This window comes from Hippichthys cyanospilos, chromosome 7, assembly GCF_059441005.1.
Source record: "Hippichthys cyanospilos isolate Australia breed blue-spotted pipefish chromosome 7, RoL_Hcya_1.0, whole genome shotgun sequence".
Taxonomy (NCBI): Eukaryota; Metazoa; Chordata; class Actinopteri; order Syngnathiformes; family Syngnathidae; genus Hippichthys; species Hippichthys cyanospilos.
In genome coordinates this window covers 11,620,966-11,645,423 of record NC_142375.1, presented here as the reverse complement: position 1 = coordinate 11,645,423, position 24,458 = coordinate 11,620,966, and the positions used below count along the sequence as shown (strand labels likewise).

The 24,458-nt window shown below is 38.7% G+C and overlaps 1 protein-coding gene across 1 annotated transcript in view; it reads right to left on the bottom strand.

Moving 5' to 3' along the window:
- adgrl3.1 (adhesion G protein-coupled receptor L3.1) overlaps positions 1 to 24,458 on the bottom strand; it is a 168,895-nt gene that overhangs the window by 106,112 nt on the left and 38,325 nt on the right. Inside the window, exons 3-4 of the mRNA XM_088419286.1 lie at positions 14,911 to 15,034; positions 6,405 to 6,618 (exon numbers count right to left, since the gene is read on the bottom strand). Coding sequence (XP_088275412.1) covers positions 6,405 to 6,618; positions 14,911 to 14,965 — 269 coding nt within the window. The 5' untranslated portion in view covers positions 14,966 to 15,034. The remainder of the gene's footprint in view (positions 1 to 6,404; positions 6,619 to 14,910; positions 15,035 to 24,458) is intronic.

Sequence of the window (24,458 nt, the reverse complement as noted above, 5' to 3'; positions counted from 1 at the left end):
AGATCATTGTATTGGACAAGTAGGGAAAAAAAAATATTAAAAAAAAAAGTGTCAAAGTTTGCTTGTGCGCCGAGGGAAGGCTTGAGGTAGACTAGTGGAGAGAGATGCAAAGAGGAGTGAGGAAGAAAGCGAGGAGGGGCCCGCAAGGTGACAGAAGGTGGGAGAGGCGACGCGGGGCTGTCGAGAGAAAGACTGTTTGAAGTCCGCAAGTAATTTTCAGACTGAGAAGCTGCGAGGGAGGTAGCCAAGTGGAGTGTGCGGGGTGTGTATGACTTTGCATCGGCCATCACGTCCACACTTTGCGCCTCAAGTGGCTCGTCTTGAGAGAGTTAGAGTTGGAGAGAGAGCGCGCGTGCTGAAAGGTGGCCGTGTAGCACTCAAGTATTGGTAAGGGACAAGTGGCGCATTGTGAAGCGTATCCCGAGAAGCCATCAGGCTAGTTTTGTGTCAACACAACAGCATCACTTGAAGGCAGTGCAGCATTCCTGCTTGCAGCACTCTGCTATAGTGTACCACTGAACTGCAGCAAGAATCACACGCCTCCATACAACTCCCCCTGGAGATACTTTAATGTCCACCCAAGCAAACACCACAGCGGATTTAACCATCACGGCTCCCTTGAAACACTCTGCCATCCCGAATTATAAGAATTCAAGGTGGCGGGAACTGAAAAACACAAACAACAACAACCAAATTATCAGTAGCCATTTTGAATGGGCTAAATAAGTGACCCGCTCAAAAAATGCCACTATCACACTTAAAACAGATTAGGCGTAGCTTTCATGGCCGCCGCTTTGTTTCAACCTTCAACCCACAGGTTCCCAAAGGGGAGATAATCTGGGAAATGCTGCGATATCAGGTCCTCGCCGGGTTGCCTGAGAAGCCTTGTGAGACCCTCTAGAGATATGAGGCTTTGATATCAAGACCAATTATGTGGTGTGGGCACGCACTCAGCCCCCCCCCCCCCCCCCCCCCCAACACACACACACACACACACACACACACACAAGCATGCTCTTTGGCCTTGGTGAGTTGGAGGAGGGAACAAAGTGAGGATGTGATAGCTAGGAAACCCTGGGCCGGCGGAACGAGCTCTGATTTTATCAGCCAGTCGCGTTGAATTCCAACAACAATACAGTCATTCAACAAGAGCGTACCAGGGTAAATGAGGAACATGCACAATATTTCGGTAATCTTGTACTTGTATGCTTCTTTGTAGTCAATGATATAAAAACATGATTCTTAAATTGTTACTAAGAACCCATAGAGCAGGGTATTTTGATGACAGTCTCAATGAACAGGCATTTTTTTTTTCATTTCCATATGTACTGTATATAATGTGCACCAACTATAAAAATTCAAGTAATAGTTACGTGAACCTGTTTTTGCCATGTGAAGTGTAATTCCAATTAAGGATTGGCATCTTTTTCTGATTTTTCCATGCACTTTGATTCATTTGGTTATTTTTTTCTAAAAAATGTTGTCTGAATGTATTGTGCAGTACCAGTCAAAAGTTTGTAAACACCTTCAAATTCAAATGTCGCAAAGATATGAAAAGGTTGAGAAAATCAAGCTACTAATTTGAAAACCCGCATTTGTGAAATGAAGGTTATTGCAGGTCATAAAGCATCGACCATGTTTTAATCTTGTTCCTAAATGATGAATTTGAATGAGTATATTTATTTGCATTTAATTTATACACATCATTTTACAGTTTTGTTATTTATTTTAGAAGTTGCAGTGATGCAACCATTAATATGCAACATTGATAATTATTTTTGATAATAAATTTAAAATATAGAGACCAAAAATCCTCGGAATCCCAAGAATTTCAGCCTTTTGAAATGAATATATTTTTCTTCATTTATTTCACTTTATGAACGCATAAAAACAAAATGTTTACATATGTGTTTGGAAAACGATTTTCAAAATTTTAGACAGTTTTCTGATGTTACAGACCAAACTAGTCGTTGAAAAATACGAAGCAATTGTTAATTATCACTTCTTCTACTGTCAATTTGTGAAAATGTGCTATTTTTGAATGAAGGGATGAAAACTAAAACATTTTAGAGAAATCTGATTCATCTGAAAAGGAATCGACAAACTGATTCATAAAATAATCATGGATCTTTTAGAGCTGTAGTTTATATGATAAAGTTCACTAACATATATTTTAAATTACTATGTTCTTTTTGAATTGCACTCGATCAATTCCAGAATGATTTTAAAGCCCTGTTATGATGACAATTGTTGATGGCTTTAAAGCAAATCCATTGTTTGCAACACACACTTTTCTGACACATCATCACGCACAAACACCCACACGCATACAGGGAGTACTGTGTATGTGCTAAAGTGTTGTTGTTGGTCTGAGTCACCTCTAACAGAGGATCCCTTAAGATTTAGCTTGGCCTCTGGCTTTGCTAATTGGAGCTTAAAGTCTGGCGTAGCCCCTGGGCAGTGAAACCTGCGTGTGACACAACATGAATGTGTGTGTATGTGTGCAAGTATGGTATATAAATAATGGATGGCAAGTGCTGTAAGAAAAGTGGCCACACAAGCTGCAGCTGCCAGAATAAGTGTTGAGCGGAAGGCAACCCAAAACAGTCGCAATCAGAGCACTGTCACGTGGCAAAGACAGGTGGTTTGATAGAAATACATAAAGATTGGGGGGTGGGGGTTGAAAGTAGCACAAGTGAAAATAATGGGAGGATGGGACGTGATGTGCGGAAATGAAGTTACTCATGGTGCCATAATGAATTAGTTCTGTCTGGACATCCTCATTTCACAGAGCATTGCTTTTTGTTCCGCTATAATGTTCCAGTTACTTTTCATCAAGCCTCATGAGTTAGATTTGCACTACAGGTCTTAATGACCAATTATGATTTAGTGCCTTTATATGATTTTTATTTTATTTTCTGTTGCATATCTATTGTCACTCTACTTGCATTTACTGAGCAACGGGCCATTACAGAAGCAACTGTGACAAATAATGGTGAACAAACATATCAAACATCATCATTAAATAAGCATATAATCGCATGCGCGTGATTTCAGCTTTAATTACTGTACATGCGTTTTGCCATTTTCCCTATTAAATGTTCTACACTGTAATATTGGATTCATATGGAATTTTTAATTCACATTTTTTTCATCAAGGTCACGTTCCTACAAGGCTGAAGGGAATCATTTATCCATGTTCTTTTAAAACATGTTGATATATTATCAAAGCTCAAAGACCACATCCCTGAGTGAGTGATACTTTGTAAAGCACACGCATCTACCAAGGCCAAACAATAATACCACTCAACACCAAGCTGAAATTCCTTTTCCCTTTCCACTTTCAGAGAAAAGTAAAGAAAGGGAGACTCAGGAGAGCGTTGGTCCGTCCTGATAAACTCCACTAAAATGCATTGGTAATTTGCATTACTGTGACCATTAAAAATTAAGCAGAAAAACAAATGTCAGTCTCTTTTAGTTATTGCAACACCTGTCGTGTTGACTAGATCTAGACAAAATTCGAATTGGTTTTTCTACGACCGGCACACCACTGAGAAATATTAATTCTTTGGCAGAGGTAATAGCCAAGCGCTCGACAACTTTAGTTTAACGGCAACAAGTGTAATTACATGGCCCGTTGCCAATGTCTTCATGGATGTGTTGCCAACGGATGTTTTATATTTTGATGCAGCCACAGTGTGAATTGGCTTCAGAATAAAAATAAGAATAAAAAACCTGCTTTAGTTCAGGGAGAGATGAGTTGTTCAGATGAGCTCTGCTGTTTATGCCTCCTTATGCACCACTGGCATCTACCAGTGACTCATTTACAAACAACAAAAACAGCGTGGAGAGTGGAGGGAAAGATCTCCTTTCAAGAAGGGTGGTAATTCTTCTGAAAATGTGACAAATAGATATGAATATTGTGCCGCAGAACACAGTTTACCCTGGCTTTTTACATCTGATTTTTTCTTTTTTTTCTGCCATTTTACCAGGTGTGACAGGAGTACCGCCGTGTTGTGACATTTTTATGTTGTTTGTTTGCTGTCGACTTCGGTACAGTTAGTTAGCATGTGGGAAGTGCGGAATTTGACACTGATATTTTAAGAGGATGAATACAAAATGAGCAGTTGACAACGCGCTCACTTCTCCCGCTCATATCGGATGGCAATATGACACCACTGTCTTTTTTGTGTGTTTCTGTTTTGTCACACACATTTAAGTAAACCTTTATTTCCATAAACAGAGGCATGAAGGAAGCTGTCGTTCAATGAGTTCGAACAGTAAGTTAAACAGTTGTGATTTATGTTAATTTCATTTGTATAAAAATATTGCTTGAATGTACAAAGAATAGCTACGCTTAGAGTACTAAATTATATGGCCTAAGACAGAAATGTAAAAAAAAAAAAAAAAATGCACGTTGGAATCGAATATAAAATCCAGAAAAAAACAGATACATGCATTCCTAGTCATCAATAATTTTATGTTAAACACTTTGATTTGTTCTTATAAAATTTTGCTGGTGGACTTTTCACTCACTTCTACTGGTTGAATTTCAAAACAAATCATGTAAGTAGCCCAGGGTTTCTTTTCTTATTGTGAGGTGATCAAAGTCTACTTATTGTCAAGTAATCCAAATGTTCAAGAAATAAATATTTTCAAGTCTGATCACACTAGAGTAATATAGAGGAGGATGCAAAAGGTAGTTAGATGGAAAAGGATGACACACTATGAGGGTATTTATCAACATGTTTACTCCACAATGGGCTGGCCTGGCCTGAGTCCCCTGCTAATCGTGGTGGGCCGCTGGATGGTTTTAAGTTGCAATATCACCATTCACCACAAGATGGCAGATATGATTGGACGAAAAGCCTGTTGTGGAAAAGTCAAGCCTGAATACCCTCCAACACAAACAATAGAGGAAATGGTCGCATTTTTCAAACGTGTGTGACGCCACATGGCCGAGAATGTGAGTGCAAAGTTTCATTCTGTCATAGATCTGATGATTGTGTGAGCATTTTCTCTATTGCGGGTCCCAATCACAATGAAGCCATGATAAATATTTCTGCCCCCTTTCTACTCAATAAATTAAAAACAGCAGCAATAGCATTCAGTCATGTATTTATTCTGGACTTTTTCCATACTCAAGGGCAACTATTCATGTATCTTGTCATACTGAAAATGTACTGGGGAATATTAATATTTTTCATTTGTGCAACAGATTTTACCTTATGTATTTCATTTATTTATTTTCATTGTATTTTTGACTGTAAAAGCTGTACAATTTATAGTTAGCTTCAAGTAGCAGTAGTCTATGTGCTATATTTTGAGGGAATAGGCATGTTCCTTACAAATCTAAAGTTAATAAATGAAAAAGATAGATAGATAGATAGATAGATAGATAGATAGATAGATAGATAGATAGATAGATAGATAGATAGATAGATAGATAGATAGATAGATAGATAGATAGATAGATAGATAGATAGATAGATAGATAGATAGATAGATAGATAGATAGATAGATAGGAAAAGTGAATTTCTTTTTGAGAAAAACAGAAAGAACACAAAATGTGTTCTTTCACTGAGTGTTGGTTTTGTACCGTCCTTGAATAGCAAATGCTCTTTGGGATGGACAAGAAAATAAATAAATAAAAGCTGGATCAGGATCTTTCATTCAAGCATTGAGCCTAAAACATAGTAAGATTTTGTGTTGTACAGTTGAAGTAATAGTTTGGAAACTTCAAATTCAAATGGTCTCAAACATATAACAAGCCCAATATTTAAGCTATTAGTTTATGATAAACTGAGTGTCATTGCTTGTTATAAAGCATCATCTGCAACATAAATCAGACAGAAAAAAAATACAAAGATGCGCAAGATCGGAAGAATCTAATTCATAAAACATAGTCTTGTTTGATTCATATGTTACTGTTTAGCAAATCATTCCATCATCATTTCCTCATAATAATGTTGACTTCGGCATTCATTTAAAAATTAGATTATGCTTAAATAATAAAAATACACTGAATTCAGGGTCTATTTCCAAACCTTTAGCGGTTACCGTGCATTGATCCAAGATGTGCAATTTAGGGCAATTTGTCAGAGGTCAGTTTGAAAAAAGTACGGTTCAGTGTGCCCCCATTCCCTAAGTAGCATTGATGAAAAATGTTGACCGCCCATTCCCTCCATTCATTTAAGTTTCCCGAGCCTGTACGAGACAGTTGGCATCTGCATCTGGACCGCGCAGATGGGCATGTATTTCTCTTGACTGAGGTCGATAGTAAGATAGTAAGTGTGGACTGATTTAGCAAAGAACTGCTGGTGTCTAGCTGAATTGTTTCCAAATGAAAGTCCACAACAGGAAGTGTCGCACGCACACCCAGGCATTTGGCTCACTCACTGACCTGAGTGACATGATCTTGTAGGCGTCGGGCAAATAGCAGCGGGTGTTCTCCATCTGCGCCGGGTCCGAGTCGCAGATCTTGTCGTCGGTGCGGCCGTAGTTGGCGCTCTCGATCATGATGACGTCCGTGCCAGGGCAGCGGAGTTCAATGGGGTAGGATTCACAGGACAGCTCCCGGCGCACTACCGCCATGGGGATGGGAGCGCGGCTGGAGGCTGCAACACACATCATGACCCATTTTGACTGGCACATCAAGCAAGCAAGGCATGGCACACTATGGTTCCCTGTGCTCTTTTTGAGACTGATTATTCATTTCAGAAACAGCGCAAACAAGAATAAAAGCTATCGCCGACAACCGCTGATTTTTTCGCCAATTAAACAGATTTACAAGATAAGTCAAAGTTGCTGATGCCTAGTTATTCCTTTTTGGCTTCAGATTCAATGCAAACGTCCACTTTCTCAGCGCTTAAATAGGAAACATGTCACCAATCCCGCTGAGACTGAAAATGACTGATCTGCCCCAGATCTTATTTGGCTGCTGGTTTTCACTCGCTTGATTTTCAAATGAGTTGATCTGATGATGCCCCCTTGGCTGACGAAACATCTGGCTGACTGAGAAAGAAAAAAAAAAAAAGACAACAAGAGAAGCACTGGTTTGCTGCTGACGTGATCTGTCTGGATTTTGTTTGACCTGGATTTAATAAAGTTTTTGCCAAGGGGGGAGAAGCATTGCCTGGATCTCCACAAACAAGAAGTGGATAGTCTTAGTAATGGACCAGACATATGCTCAACATAGTCAAGGTCAAATTCAAGTGAAAGTACTTGGCAGAATCTTCTTCATGCTATTGTGGTATTGGAACATTCTTTTATACTGATATTGTTCAATTGTTATAAATATGCTGCTACCTATCCCTCCTCGTCCCCCACAACATAACCATTGTAATACACTTAGATCAGTTTAATGATGTGGCAAATATCTCGAGCCTGAATTTGATGATGTGTGCCTGAATGTTCCAAGGGGGATTTTGGTTGTTGTGGAATAACTTGGATGTTGTTATTCACTATCCGTTGAGTGCAAAGATCCCTGTGAGCACCTGCTATCATCCCTTGATAGATGAGGCTGTTGCTGAGGTACTCTGTTTTATCCAGGTTACCAATGAGCTTGGACCAGCTGTGCCACTCCACTTGAAATATGAATCCCCGCGTGGCGATAAATACACAAATCAACTATGCCCGTAGTTCTAGGCAAAGAAAAAAAAAAAATTAAAAATACTCATTCAATGCTAGCATATCTCAAAATACCTCAATTCAGCAACAAAGATCATTTTGAGCGTGGGTTTTACTTTTTCGGATTTTTGACACATTTTTTAAACGCATGAACCACTGAACGCATGAAACGTTTTAATTGTAATGAAAGTGTGTTTTTGAAAAAAAAAACAGTACGTTGTGGTGCTACTCTGTTGCTTATTTTGAGATCAAGCGCTAGAGTGGAAGATGAAACCTCGTTATCCCAGTTATAAGCATGAAATGCAAAGGTGGATCTTTTTTCAGTCAGAGTTGGAAATGTCCAACTGCATTTGAATGCACCATGAATCAAGCGGCTTATGTACTTGTGAGACCATAATGGACATAAAGAGAACTCAGTTTAGTGACTTTTAAGATCAGTTTGTAATTCAAACATCCACATGCCAATTTGAATAAAAAAGATCCAAATCCAGAAGTCCTGTGTGTTACATTGCGGTCATTCACATTCTTTATGTTTAGGAGTTTTTGCACCGTTGCCTAACATTTGTTTTGGTGTTGTTGAAGGCATTCTTGTAAAAGCTTGGAATAAATTATGAATGTTCTACAATCTTCATCAAACTGAAAAATAAGAAAAAACTAAATAGAACGTCCCTTAAAAGTGAGGTTCAGAAGCAACTTTCTTGCGTTCCCTTTTCTTGTAACCATAGCAACCTTGTCATCCCCGGCAGTCCCATTGGTTGGACTAGCATCAGGGTTACTCAGATGCAGCGAAGAATCTGAATGAGCTCAATGACACGCTGCCCGGACTCAAGTTAATGCTGCCCTTCACCACACATTTACACTTACACACACACGCACACACAAAAATACACAAATGATGACATGTAGAAACATACTGTAAATTTGTGGCTGCGTTGTGCAATATCAGCGTAGCTCTCAAGGGCTCTGCATTGATAATGGCATAAGATGGCTTAGAGATAAGACTGATATATAAATGACATTTACTGAAAAGGTCCTCTCTAATGAATATGTTCATGCAGACACACACACACACACACACACACACACACACACGCGCGCACACATGCAGAGCCACAGGCTATCCTTCAACCTTCAGCTAAATCTGAAAAGATGTGTGTCTTAGTGGTACTAGAAGCTTTGTGTTTATGTGCGCACAGCATAGCGGCATAGTGGGGCAGTAGGTCATTACTGTGTTAATGTGCATTTCCTTGAATGGCTTTTATCATGTCTTAGTGAGCATGAATGTCACTTTTGAAGAGAGGGGTTAATTGAAGTGTGTTAGGATCAATACAACGTATTGTGATTCTGCAGTCTAGACTGGTTTTGCCTTAGATATGTCTACCAGTGTCTCCTTGCAGGGTCTCCACGGGGCATAATTGTTGCATTATGACAGACTGTACACCTCAGATACATAATTCAAATGAGAGGTCACGATATTAACTGCAAAGCAGTAAATGCTGTCTATTGGACATGTTGTCCGCTCTCATCTTTTTTTATGAGCAGCATCACCTCTAAAACTATCTCGATGGTTAACACGGCTCTCATAGACTCATTTCTACTGCGTATTTGTTGTGTCAGCTGCACAGCCTTCTTCCATACAAGAGGAGATTCGCTCCTGGCTAATATTTAGCTATGTGTCTGTGCACACGTTTGCCATGCGGTGTGAGTGCATGTTAATGTGTCTGTGCCGGTGTAAGTGGCGACACAAACTTGGCAGCCGCAGACGGCACAGACAATCTTATTTGGACGCTCTCGTCGCCTCGGGGGACTGAAACAAAAGGATATCGATTTTTACATTTGGGCCAAGAACAAGAGAGTGGCAGATGAGGTGAAGAGATGGAAAGGAGAAGGCGAAGGTGAGGGAGAGCAGGAGATAGACTTATGAGGCGATTCCTCCACTTCAACCGCCAAGTGTTTTTGCCTTTTTTAATATTTGAGCAACACATGCAAAGATATTTTAAAGGCTAAAGCAGCTTCCAGTGTGCAGACACTAAGATAAGCAATTACTCGGATGCTGTTTTCAGTGGCAAATCTACAATAGGGGGAGAGTGAACATTTTTGCACCTATCCACCGCTTGTAGCCATTGCTGTTTCCACCTGCACAATATGTGTCTTATAGCAAATAAAGAGTGATTAAATTATCACATTTTGCTTGAGCTGCCAATTGCAGACATCAACATCAAAAACGTTCTCAGATTGCATTGTTATTTGAGGGTAAATAAGATGATGCATTTAGTTTCTCTTTTGGTTTGAAAATTACGTATTGTGTACCTTCCATTAACCTCCTTTTTTAATTAGTGGAATTTCTTACATTGTCTTGTGTTGTGCAGAAGTCAGGTTCAAACGCAGCCCACAGCCTGGTAAAATTAATAGTATGTACAACTGTTTAAAGTCTTATTTTGACAATAACCAATAAAATGTGTCCAAACTTTATGCCTATATTGTGTACAGTAAGTTGCACAATCATGTTGCATACTTTTATGACAATTAAGAGCATTAATATGTTAACTAATACACTGCTTATTTATGCAAATTTAAATGCTGCTGAACAACAACAACATTAGAATATGTTAAGGAAGAATGTTCTAACATATATCATACAACGATCTAAGCAGTGACTAACACCTAAATCAGATTTTTCTGTGCCAATTCCTCCTTTTTTTCACAGACTTGAAGGGACATACGGTATTTGCATTGTATCTTAGGAAAGCTATGATATGCCCTGACAGACTTATATTATTTTCTTTTTTTGCTATTCAACCTCAGACAGAATCATGGTATTTTCACTCAGTTTTTGATGGAATTGCATTTTCTAGTTCTAGTTTCATTTTATTGTCAACGAATGAAAAAAACAGCAGAGAGGTGAACAGTCTAACCAAGTGCCTGTGTGTTCCTCTGTCCTGGACCAGACAATTTATGTGTGCTGCAATCTATACAGCTATAAAAGTTATAAAAGAATATTTTGGAGTTGAGATTCAACATATTATAGAAAAACCATTCCCACATTCCCTGCATGTGCACTTTTATAGAGGTGAGGCTTTTCTCTTCAGTGGCCCCAAAAGACTGAAATGTTGCCTGGGTTGAGGCAGGAAAAGTGCAGCAAAAAAAAAGTGCACTTTTCCTGACATTGTCAAGAAACTACAAAAATCACATAAATCAGCCACCCTCTAAAAACACTTAGATTGGCATTTGGAGGACATAGAAGTGACCTTTGTGCGCATTACACTTTATTTTAAATCGTCCATTTTTAGACCACTGATGCAGCCTCCATCCTCATGCTAATTTAGCATATTGCCTCTGAAAGTCCTTGACGGTGGCCAAAAACGGCATAGAGCACTCCCACCATGATGTTGCGTCCCTTCACTTTAGAAAACACAACTTTGATTTATGACGTGGCAGAGGTATTGTTAAAACACTTATGTGTGCAGGAAGGTGAGTTTTGTCAAGTTGTTTGTTGAAGTAGGACAGCCTCCAGAGTCACATTTGCACAAATAAACCTGTTGTTGGAGTTCAGGCCGTAATGACCTTTTGTTGAAGGAGGTCGTAATGGGGGCAGTATAACACTTGTGACGAGAAATGGAAAACAGACTTAGCGATTTTGGCATTACAGTAACCACCCACACATCGCTATTTCAGGTTTCACAAATTCTACTTTTCAGCACACAACCTAGCTGCACACTAAAAAAAACGTACTTATATGCATTTTTATTCAAATTCTAAAACATTGTAAAATGCCAAACGGTTGTGCCAAATCACTAGTGTCAAGGAACTATGTTGAAATAATAATAATAATAATGTCAGCTGAGAGAGAGAGCTTTGTAGATAAGAGGGGAGATAAGTTTAGCCTGCGTAGTTCGCAGATTTTAAAAGAGAGCGCATACATGCACATTTCTGAGGCTTTTTTGTCAATCAAAATATCCGTGCATTTTTGTCAAATGAATTGAAAATGTGACTAAAATAATTTTTGAGTGTTTCTGAATCAAGGTCTATAGCATATTTCGGGTTTACAGTAGTATAGGTCATTCTGAACAAGGTTTTTTCTCCATTCGTGGAAGTGCTCGATCCTCATCCCCTAAGAATTGCTGTGAATTAATCAATTATTTTTTTGTCCCAATGAAGTGTGGTATGAGTCCCATTAATGTGACAAGGGCTGTCTCTAGTTGTACAGATGAAAAGCAAACATTGACAAAAACACTAGATTCCACAAAAAAAAAAAAAATATATATATATATATATATATATATATATATATATATATATATATATATATATATATATATATATATATATATATACATATATTTAAACTCAGTACAGTGTACTTTTTTTTTTTTTTTTACTTTATGTAGTACAGTATATTTAATGCTGGACTCAGTCATGTTTAACTTTTATTTACAGTACATCTGTGTTAATATTCTTTTAACTTATGCATGCAAGTAATTGTAACGTGGTAGAGACCAGAGTAAACCAAGGTGAGCACAGGGAGAACATGCCAACTCCACACAGAAAAGTCCGGGGAAGGTGGAATTGAACCCGGGACCTCAGAACTATGAGACAGACGTGTTAATCAGTCATCTATCGTGCCGCCCTGGAAATGTTTTTCCTTCCAATTTTATTAATGGTACATTTGAGAAATAACATTGCATTGTAAGTAATTCACATATTTGGATTATGAGGACACTGTGGTTGATTGACAACCAATTCAAGGTATCATCTAGAATAGGCTACACCTTCCCATGACCCATAACAGGATAAATTGTGCAAAACGAATAGATGGCATGGTCTGAATGGTTCCTTGCGATTCTTCTTTGTATAATTATAGTAGTCATGCTCCAGTAGAACCAGGAGGAAGACTGTAGTGATCTACATGGGTAATGCTGAAGAAGAATGTTTCCCCATAATGAATGGATCCCTTGGCCTAATGACAAGCCATGGCTCTGTGGAGGAGCTGCAGTGCGTGTTGCTGTGTGTCCTCAAGCTAAACGTTTTTTGTTTCAACTAATCCCGCCTAAGTATCAACAGCGCCATTTGCATATGTCGACTTACTGTATTCTTTAGACATTGATGCAAATACCTTTGACTGAAACTCATCTAGTGGTGTTAAAGCTAAACATTCTGTATGCCTTTGTAGCCGTGGGTGCACCGAGTAATTCTAAAGAGGGGTTTTATGTACGGCTACCATTTTCCACATTTTAAGAGCATCCGTGTTTGCACTGTCAGTATGCATGTGAAGGTGCACACACTAGTGACCCGGGGATGTGTGTGAGCACATCTGCAGCAGCTTTTCCTCACAACGGGGTGATTGACAGAAGCCATTAATGGGATTAAGTCCAAGAGGGCCAGAGCTCCCTCTAGCAGACTTCAAAGTGAAGCAGCAACAGGGGAAAACAGACAGACTAAAGATTGGGGCATCTGTGCACTTGCTTAAAAAAAAAAAAAAGAAGACTGCCCTTAAAGAGATGCAAAGTGACACATATTGCAAATTCTCCAACACACTAAATTGTATTTTTTTGCAAAAATGTGTCCATTATTGCAGTGGGAACTCAAAATGCCTCTAACGACATACATCATGAGTTCAAACTATTGACTTACACAATGTCATGCATATCTCGAGGCAGAGAATTTCTCTGAGATTTGCAAAAACCACATAACTAAGAGAATAAATAATAATAAGAAAAAATAAACCAACACAAAGTCCACTTGCTCTGCAATGCAAATTATTCATGTGGGTGGCTATTTGAAAATAACCTTTATGTCCAGTACAATAGCGATAACTCGGAACAAGCGTTTTAGTCCACTGTACCCACGAAGCAACTTGCATCCTCCCCATCTCCTCTTTCACACTTAGGCTAATTTTCACAACACCTTAAAATAAGTCTACATTTGATTGATTTTGCCTGTTATTAACAGTGATGAATGTTTTTGGTGGTTCTTTGTGGAGTTTGCATGTGATTTTAGTTAACTGAAGGATTATTGTGAATTTGAGTGTGGATGTTGATGCAATCGACAATTGATCGACAATTAGTCAAAGGCATAACCGATCCCTCACCAAAAATCAGATGGGACAAGCAGTAAACAAAAGTATTTTTTTTACCGTGTACGGTAGTTAAAAATTATATTTAGTCCCTAAAGATTTTATGGTGGGAAAGTTGAATATGTTGAATAAATAATTTACAATAGGTTGTACAGGTATGCTTAATTCATGGTTTTTGAAATAGCAACAAATTTGAGTTTGAGCATTTGTCCCGCCACAAACTGTTAGTTGTACATTTTGCTCCTCACGTTTTGCATGCTCATACATGATGACAGTTTAAATTATGGAAATCAGAAATCGTACAACCTCAGTCGCATTTTACTTCTACTATTTTACTTCTACTATTTTTTTGTTAATGTGACTATATTGCTACTTATTAGAAATGGGACGAGACATAAATCCCATGAGATGAGATGACTCCCTAGATGTGATGAAACAATAGTTTTAGACTAGATGATATTTTTGCAACATTTGTAATACAAATTAATATGTCCTCTTTTTTTTCAGTTTTCTGAAGGGTTAATTTTTATTTTATTGAACAGGCTGTATGAAAATTAGCCCGAGGCTACAAAGATAAACATAAACAGGAGTGTCACTTCTGTAAGTGGATCGTGGCTCTCAAGGACCGGACATGGCCTTCCCTGCTTTAAGGCAATCATTTTCCTTGCAATTATGTGTTCAATACGCTCTCACTATTGTAAACAGTGCATTCATATTAATAGGCATTTGTGGAATAAAAAGCGAAGAAGACACTCATTCGTTTTCATCCAAATCATTGCATTGCCATTTTGTTCTGTACTGCCCTCTACTCTTGACTAAATTTGATGTCAAAGTGCCCTCCGGCTCACTTTGCAAACATCACAGTTTCCTACTTTTTTAGGTTTGGTCATGTGAACATTGTCAGTGCAAATCCAAGGGCATTTTGACATCAGTGTCAGTGGACAGTAGAGGGTATAGAACAATATGGCAATGCCCCAAGAAGAACAAAATTTGAAAGATTCATTTGCTTAATTATGTTTCATCTAACACAATATCTGTCAGAATACTATGTTTAGAATTGTGCGGACACAAACTGTAGAACATATTATTGCAAATAATGTTTTTGCTTTGACATTGGCGGTTGTGTGTGTTAGCCGTTAACCAATGCATTTTTTACATTAAAAGTACCCGAATGATAGGACTTTGTGAAGATTGCTTGTATTCTTACCGATGGCAATGGGAGCAAACAAGGTTAAGAGGAAGAGGAGGCATCTGGTCCACATGACGTTTGGTTGGCCTGGAAGTAGAGTAGGATGTACTTCCTGTTTCTCACACCTTACTGGCACACTGACCTGAAAAATAACATAGAGCACAGAGCATGTTTATGACCATGGTTGTACTTTGCAACTGCGTAGAACTACGGAAAAAATAATAAATAAATACATACATAAATAAAAAGAGGCCCCAAGACAAGGAATTAAATCTAGATCCAAGTAATTGCAGTCATTGAAGACTTCTAATGAATTCATTACTTTCTACACATTCTAAATCCACAAAATCCAGTTGGGAATGGTAAAAGCCTTTTTTTTTTAAATAATGCATCAGATTAGAAAACACCATATTTTTGTACTGAACTGTACAAACATTCAAACACTAAACAGTCTCTACCGCATACTGTGTTCACATTTCGACTCCAAGTTTGCTGCTTTATAATCTAATAATGGTGTGAAATATGATGATCATCGACAGTGAGAGTGGAGCCGTTTAAAAGCACAAAAATCCATGAATTAATCAAAATTACCCATCACAATCTGGTACAAGAAATTGTATTTATACACCCTTCATCAATTTCCAAATCTTTGCAAGCAGAAATGATCTTGCATTGTTCTTACAGCTTCAATAGTCATATTTGAAATCAATGATCTCAAAGTTGGAGGCACTAACGAGAAAGTGTGCATACCGAGATACAAATCTATCTACCAGGAAAAGAAAAAAATCTTTGCGCCTGTAAAGCAAGTTAAATGTTGCTTCGTGTAGAGAATAACTGTGTCTAAATCTCAACTAGGACCCATATCAAAAGGTATTTCTAGTTAGCTTAAAAGTATGAAATGTATTGATGCTTGGGTCTAATTGTGCATTCCGCAGTCAAACAAGGATAAGCAATTAATAAGAGGATAGTGGAAGTGATTTTTTTTAAGCAATAACGGGAAACAAAATTTCATCCGTTGTATTCTAAAATGATTACAAGGTCCGTGGATTTGTACGGCAAACTCAGCAAACCGCCAATGCAACATTTTTCTCTGTGTGCAACCTTATTGATCTCTCGTTCCGGTGAGGAAATTCCAGGTTATGTCCAATTAAAAAATGAGACCATTTGTGTGAGTGTTTCACCAGTAACAACAGCTCAAATGCCTTAAAGCTCTCACAGGGAAGCTGAGAGGGGCACGGGCAGGCGGATGGAACAGATGGAGCAAAGCAGCAAGGGGCAGCCATGGGAAATATATCATGTGTAACAGAGACTATTGATCAGGGTGACCATACAGTTTGGGGCCCGGCACAGACTAAGAGACAGAGTGCAACTCCATCTTGTCATGCTGTGTAGGCAAATAGCTGCATTGCTTCTGCTGCAACTATTATGTGAATAGCAAGTTTCTATTTCATATATTTAAACTGTCAAGCTGACACGCTGACCTTCTGTAAGCACCGGAGACATGCAGTATATGCATAATGTATCCACTGAGCAGCCACAATGACAAAAAGCTTCAAGCTGGAGACAGTGCAGAGAGACATGTGCACACTTGAGATTGTGGTTCACTGGGAACGCTCACACTCGCCATATACTGTACCATGCAAGCAGTGTGCGCAGTCATCTGGGTTTTTATTGACACTGGGCTTTCTAAGAGGTACAAATAAATCCGAGCAATGGGAAATTCACGTCAAATTATGGTAATAAATAAGAATTAGCACCTAACAGCTGTGCAAATGCTTGACCTGTTGCAGATTACTGTACATCTATAAAAATCAGGAAGCTATATATTGTGCATGTACTCTATTGGGCCATAATACAAGGTGTAAAAATAAATTTTGGTTTTGAAAAACAATATCAACTTCCTTAATTTAATGATTATGTCTGATAAAAAATAAAAAATAACTATTAATTTTGTATAAAATAACTTCTTGTACTCAATGCATGGAAGTGTGGAACTGCCAATTTGTGAAGTAAATGCATATGCCTGTATGTGTCAATTCATTTAACAACTATGTTTGAATATTTTCAAATGCAAAAGAAAATATGTTCAAATCACTTGAAAGTACCATTTGCCAATGCCTGAGCGTAATTGCCAATATGTTCAAACATATATGCAAATTTGTTTGAACATACTAGTAAATACGTTTGCAAGTATGTTCAAAAGTACTTGCAAATAGTATATTTAAATATATCTGCAAGTGCATTTGTCTTTGTATCCTTAATGCTAAAAACTGTGTGTGTGTGTGTGTGTGTGTGTGTGTGTGTGTGTGTGTGAATGAGGTGAATGATTTGATTATTATGGCTGTTGTTTTTATTTATATTTGGTTTATTTTTCCTTAAGGAGGATGCCCATGCACAACTCAATAAACAGTGACATTATTATTATCATTATTATTATTATTATTATTATTATTATTATTATTATTATTATTATTATTGTGACTTTTGGAAACACATTTGAAGATATTTGCAAGTGAACTATTTTCTGTATCCACTTCTACTACCTCATCAATACACTGGCTTGATGGTGCCTATCCCAGCAATCTTCAGACAATTGGCATGGGACACCCTGGATAGCCAACAACAGGGCACACGGAGACGAACAACCATTCACGCACCCAATCACACCTAAGGACAATTTTGAGTGTCCAATACAGCTATCATAAATGTTTTTGGAGTATGCGAGGAAGCCGGAGTGCCTGGAGAGAACCTACACGGGCTCGGGGAGAGTGCACACAGCAAGGTTGTGGCGAGCTGGATTCGACCATGGGACTCTGAACTATGAAGGAGACTCATTCACCACACTTCCACCAAGCCGCCCTATTAAAGAACTACAGAGACAACTATTATTTTAAAATACATTAATCTGCCTACGCGGTCACACTAATGGGAGCAATTTTAAAGATAATCATAGAACAAAAAAGACACAACAGTGACGTGTACATTTTCTGCGTTTTGAGTCACACTTGAAATTGAGTTACTGCAGACACATTGGTATGCACTGAAAGGGTTAGCTCAAAATAGAGTCTCTGAAATATTGATGTAAATCTATAAACGTCCGTTCTACAACTTCTTAAAGGATTGCCAACAGCTAAGAGGGAGGAAGGGAAACTATAGCAACCTTTTTCTTGAATGCTTTTGTCAGTACAAAGCAGATGAAGCTTGAGAATCGCGCGTGTATTCAAGTAACTACTCATCAACTGAGGCTTTAATGTTAAATCATCTTGCGCATGACCTCAGCGGTTCTCTGACATGCTCAAGGTGATGTTTCTTTTGGGAGCTCATTTCATATCTTCAGTACCTGACAAATCCCTAATGGCACTAACAATAGACAGGCAGAATTCTAGACCCATTTAAACAACTCAACAAGCTGCTCCATTTTGATTGATTGCTCCCTAACTCGCTTGAACATGAGCAATCTGACCAGCTGTCCCTCGGTTAGACACAGGCGGTATACGCTGACATATGGCCGGACGCCACCAGCCGCAGCATTCCACTTTTCCATAATTCAAAAGCTATTCTATCACCCCGTATGCTGCGCAACCACCATCTCCCCCATCGGTTAATTAACCCTCTCGCTTCCACCATGTTCACGCTTGACTTTGCACGCAGAAGCAGTTGTGTGACAGCCTGAAGCTAATCCGACATTAAATCATTCAAGTTCATAATTCATAACAGGCACGTTCTTGCATATGCCGGTCTAATTATTTTATAGAAGCATTGTCCAAATTTGATCATAAATGGCTCTGAGCGATGATGTGTTTTCATCAGTTCTTCATCCTATGTGTTGATCGGCTAGCATATGATGAGGTAAATAGGCGGTAATGGTGCTAATCAGCAGAACATATGTGATGTGTTTACACTCTCAGTCATAAAGATTGGCAAACATCTGAACCTACTCTGTGTTAAATTGATATAATACCTGAGGTGTATAACCCTTAACTACTTTCTTATATTTAGGGATGCCCTGAAATGAAAATGTTTGGCCGAAACCTAAAATAAAAAATGAGAAACGTTTGCCGAAAAATCAAAACACCAAACACATGAATAAACAAGGTTTTTCATACATCGCCTCGTGGCACTCAATCGACTTCAGAAACCCACTATAACATCACAAGCAGTGTCTTATAATAGGTCTGTAAATAACTTACGAAAGAGAAATACAATTTAATACTATGGCTATGAATGTTATTTTTTTTTTCAATTTTTTAACGTGTTTGAATAGGACTAATTGTAATGTGCTCCATTTTTTGTTAGCATCCTATATCAGTGCTTGAAAGTGTTTTGTTTTTTTTTGTTATTGGTGATGTGTTGACCGATGTTGGTCGGGATGTGATTTGTTGACACTAAAAATTAATTTCCAAGGGGTAAAGGGAGCTGGTTGCAAAAAAACGCTGCGAAGGCCAACTTCAAAATGAAAGCATACTGTGGCCATTGCCTTGATGTCCATGTATTATTTGGTCTTTTATGTTTTAGTTGTCCTTCGTAACATGCCATTGGCATAAATGCTGCTGTTCTCCTGCCTTCGTACGTCTTTTTTTTACATGCCGTAATCCTAGGAAAGAAGTGAAAGTCTAGAAATGCTCTCTTTTCTTCACTGGCTGAAATGCTTTACAATTATAGTTACGTTCCAAGTGACACCCCTCTTTTTCTCCTGTGTGCGTGTGTGAAATTAAAACAGATACCCGTCTTTTGGGCAAAAATTCATTTTTAGCTATTTTTGGACAGAAATATTTTAACCTTGAAATAAAGTTGAGAAATAAGTTAAAACCTGAAATAAATAGACAAAAAAAAAATGCAGTTGTAGGTTTCAATCTGAATGTTTCATCTCTTCGAATACTGCGAAGTGCTGTGATTTCCGGTAACTTCTTTTGATACTTGTATGACAGACAAGAATGTTAAAATGCTTAAAACATTGCCCGTTGTGCTAATACAATATTTATGAAGCCTGGAACCAAAATATTCACTTCATATTACCTACAGTCGAGGAAAAATGGCTTTGGAGCTTGATCAAGTCAACCAGCGTCACGGAATGGATTGTGTTTAGCTTTGGAGGCCTGATGTATTTCTGCTTCATTTTAACACATCTGTTCAATGCATTGTGTAAAGTAAGTCGAAATGACTAAAACAATGTGTCTGAATTTATAACGCATGAGCCAATCCCCAACAAATTGCATGCTTTAGAGAATTATTATTTATGTCCTGTATGTTGTAGCCCTCAATAATAACATGTTGCAGACTGTTGCCAGGGCCGCAACAGCGACGGAATAGATTGTGAACATCTATGAACTAATTGATGTTGTGCAGATTCTGCGCAACAAGGCCATCTGACCCTAGCAGTGAGTGTGTGTCTGTGAATGCGCGTGTGCGTGTGCAATATCCCCTAACGAGAGAGTCCTGTCTGTCGTAGCACTCCTCATTCGGGGATTCTCTTTTCCACTAATGAGTGCTGACCGGACTAGGCTACCTTGTCAACAGATGTCACATACACACACAGTCTGCAACACACATTTACACACATGCTTATCACTAGGAGACCAGATACCCGACCTCCCCCCTCATACACCCAGTCTTTCACCTCAGCCTTGAGGCAGAGATTCTCGTGTGTGCCTACACTGTGCTTGCTATGGTAGTCTGCATCCATGCCCTGGAAAAATATTGTGTGGTCATATGTCTGTGTATGTGTGTCTGTACAGTGGTTGAATAAAGATTCAAAAAATGCCATCATTTTCAAGTTCATTGTATTTGCAAGTTTTCCTAATTAAAATTCAATCAAATGGTGCAAGTAAGTTGTGAATTACAAGCATGTGCATATTTAGCAAACCACACACTCAAGAAGCATATGCTTAAAATCCTATATACTATATATTATAAATTGCTTATTGTAATTAAAATGCATAAATAAAATTACAGAAACAATATTAATCATTTTGGATTCATCTGTAAAACCCGTATTTCATGCTCTGCTTTTGCAACAGAAATTAAGATCAGTTCCAAAGACATATTAAAGGCCCTATAACATGTTATTTTATACATTCCACAGTGTAATATGAGTATATACATTACATTTGGAACACTGGCAATTTCATTTCTTATTAATTATGAGTTTTATGATACCGGTATTTCTAACCAGGTAGTAAAATGCCTTGTTTGCAGGGAGAAAACGAGACTTAAAGATGAGGATAAGGTCGGTGTGTATTTTCTCTTGCACGGACGGTACAGGGAGGCGTATGGGGAGGTACCAATTGCTCCTCTCGTCAAATGCCATTTTCATGCTTCAAGACATTAGCGAGACCAGTGTGAGTGCAGAATAAGCAAGGAATGCTTAGACATGCACCAATGCTTAGAAATGCATCAATGAAGGAAAATAACACTTTGGGAATGTTTAGGGGCAGAAATCAACATTGGGATATGATTAAAAGCCCCAAAAAGTTTGAACCCCTTTAAATTGAAAGTTCTTGACCCTAGTTTTCTTTATTCAAAAATATCTCAATAATATTAAGATTATGGCACCATATGACAGGAAAAAAAATACAATCGTTGAAACAAACCTCAGAACGATTTTGATTATGACAAATGAATTGATTGTCAAGAATTTCCTTGATTTTGTGCAATTGATTGTTGATTAATCATATTTTACAGCAGCATTTTAAGAACAATAGAGTGCACTATTTGGCTACATCCAAGGGAGGCACTGTTGAGTCCATCTAGTTTACTGTTTGAGGGCAGCTAAACACAGATAAAATTTTAGCACTCCTGCGGGCAACTCATGTCCATACTTAAATTGAAATAGGGGTTCATAACAATCAGAGAAAAAAATCCTGTTCCAATTATACGTATACAGTATTTACAAAATATTAAGTTAAAGACAATCGAATGGTTGAATGATAGATGCACTTCTACACCAATTAATTTGCATTAATAATTGTCTGGATGGGTGTATTTACTTCAAGAGCATGTCTTGCACCTCTGCAAGGGGGCGCTTTAGAACCTGTGCCTTTTTTTATTGCTCTTTCACCACTTCCTGTCTTCCTTGAGACTCTTACTCTTTTGTGCTCCATTGGAGTGAAAAGTCTGAGCGGAGTAAAGCTCAGGGGGACGTGCGCTGTGTTCAGTAAAATGGCATGTGTCTGCCAAGCTATGGTAAATTACCTCCAGTTGGCTTGCTAGGGTGGGTTAAACCACCACGGACCCTTCCTGTGTGTGCGTAATGAGGTTGTGTGGGTGACACCGAGTGAGAGGGCAGTGAAGCACATTATCATCAGCGCCAGACTGGTAGACAGGCAGAAATTTGATTAGAGTGACTCACACACTCACACAGGTAGCTAAAAAGACAATTCAGGAAGGGTGGGTGGGTGGGTGGGTGGGTGTTCATCGCGTTGCCTGTAATGGCCTGTAATGAGCGAGACGAGCACTTGCAAACAAGCATGCACAGTGATGTGCAACGGATGGATACTGGGTAAATACACCATGCACACATTTGAACCACCATGAGTGGTTTTGAATGGAGACCCCCTCCCCTCCCATGGTAATTGCCCTTTGCTTATGAAGCTGAAGATAATGATGAACAGCGAGGGGCCCCTAAGAGTGACTTCAGGCACGCATAGACAGCGCAACCTGCCAGCTCCCGATGACAAGTATGTCTTGACGTGATGGCCTCAACATGTATGTATCCTGTCATCGCCTGTGACGGCTGTTGTCAAGGAAATGCCCCTTAAAACGATTTTAAATTCTAATTGGTAACAAGTCACAGTATTGTTCTTTTTCGTTTTTGTCCAACAAACAACTGGGAACTCCTTGTTATCGGTGAGCGATACTGCAAATTTTGGTATTGATCCGATACAGAGTAAATACAGGGCTACTATATTCAACAATAATAATTAAGGGAGAAATTGTTGAAACTGAATACATTGTAATTCTCTTAACATGTCCCCCCCCCAGTGGATTAATTAGAATGGCACGGTGGAGGGCTTTGGGTTTGCTACCTCACAGTCCAGAGGTTATGAGTTTGCCTTAGGCATTCCTGTGTGGAATTTGCATGTTCCACACATGCCTGCATGGGTTCCACATTTCAAAAACATGCATGGTAGGAGGATATACCTAAGGTAGATATATTATACAATCTAAATTGTCCTTTGTGTCATAAAGCACACATGTCAGAAGATGTCATCATTTGCATCACAAAATGTTTTTAAGGAATGCACTTAATTGAGCTTTTGTTCCAAGATTTCACCATTTGCGTCACAAGATATCATTAAGGCTTGTATGTCAAGTAGGCTATGTTATTTAGGAATGCATGTCACAATTTTTCATTCAGCTCTTTATTTTGTGTAGTATATAAATTGGCTGAAATTATAAATTTCATTCTGTGAAAACAGTGTCAGATGAGGATTGTGAGTTGTAATGCGATCCTATCCAAGAGGTGTGATCCACCCCTGACCCCAATGATCCAGTTCGCACCGTGAGCCAATCATGTGTCTTGTAATAGTGCCCGTGAGCTGATTGATTAATTGCCCGGCCAGTCTTGTTCAAGCTGTTGACAGTACTTGGAGCATTGTCTGAGAAGCTCACACGCAAGTGAGGCAGAAGGAGAGCGGTGAGGACGAACGAAAGCGTTGTTAACCTAGAGTTCCTTTATGATAGGTTGGAATTTCGTGAGTGAACCACTGTAACCAGTGTAATCTTTAGGCTGGTGTGATGTGTTGTTGATTTGTGCCACTGGAAACCAAAATGTAAAAATGCATTCAACTTTAATATACAGTCATTCTAACTGTGGACTAAATACAGTATGCTGTTTTGTATGTTGTTTTAATGATGATAAAAAATGTGGTAACACTAAAAGTTGTATCAGTATTGCCCCTGAATCTGATTATTACCAGTTCCACAGCTACCCTTTATCCATTCACCCACCCCAACTCCCATTATCTGAACAAATCCAGCAGTGACTACTATCACCGAAGATGATCCATTGTACACACTGGCCTGATGCAGCTTGCTGCAGTATGGCTACACCCACGAGTTGCTTACCATGCTACAACGCAGCACACAATCACACGATTAGACGGGTGAGGGGGCTGCCTCACTGCAGGAATGTGCTCTATTGTCATGGTGCCCCCAAGACATTTGGCCTGGCTTGCAATTTATAACATACAGTGTGCCTTGTAAATCTTTTGTGTGACTTCCCAGCAAAGAAGTGCAGAATGCCGGAGTGTGTAGCCTTAGAGCAATAGGTCACCCCTACATCAGTCTGACATGCTGTGATCACTTTAAAGTCCTCTGAGGCAACGTCTGACGAGTCAAATGTAGCCTGGTATTCATTTTGTAATTCCATCTCCATTGTTTTGTCTTATTTTTTGATGTGTTATGCCATTTTTTTATTTAAATAGTTTCATATATTTTGTTACCTGTCATATTTGAGTTTGACAGAGAAGGTCAGCATAAAAGAGGCAGTTCAATGTTTATATTGTGTGTTGCCAAGAGATAAAAATTTATTCAAAACTGTTTAAAGAGACGATGTGTAAGATTTT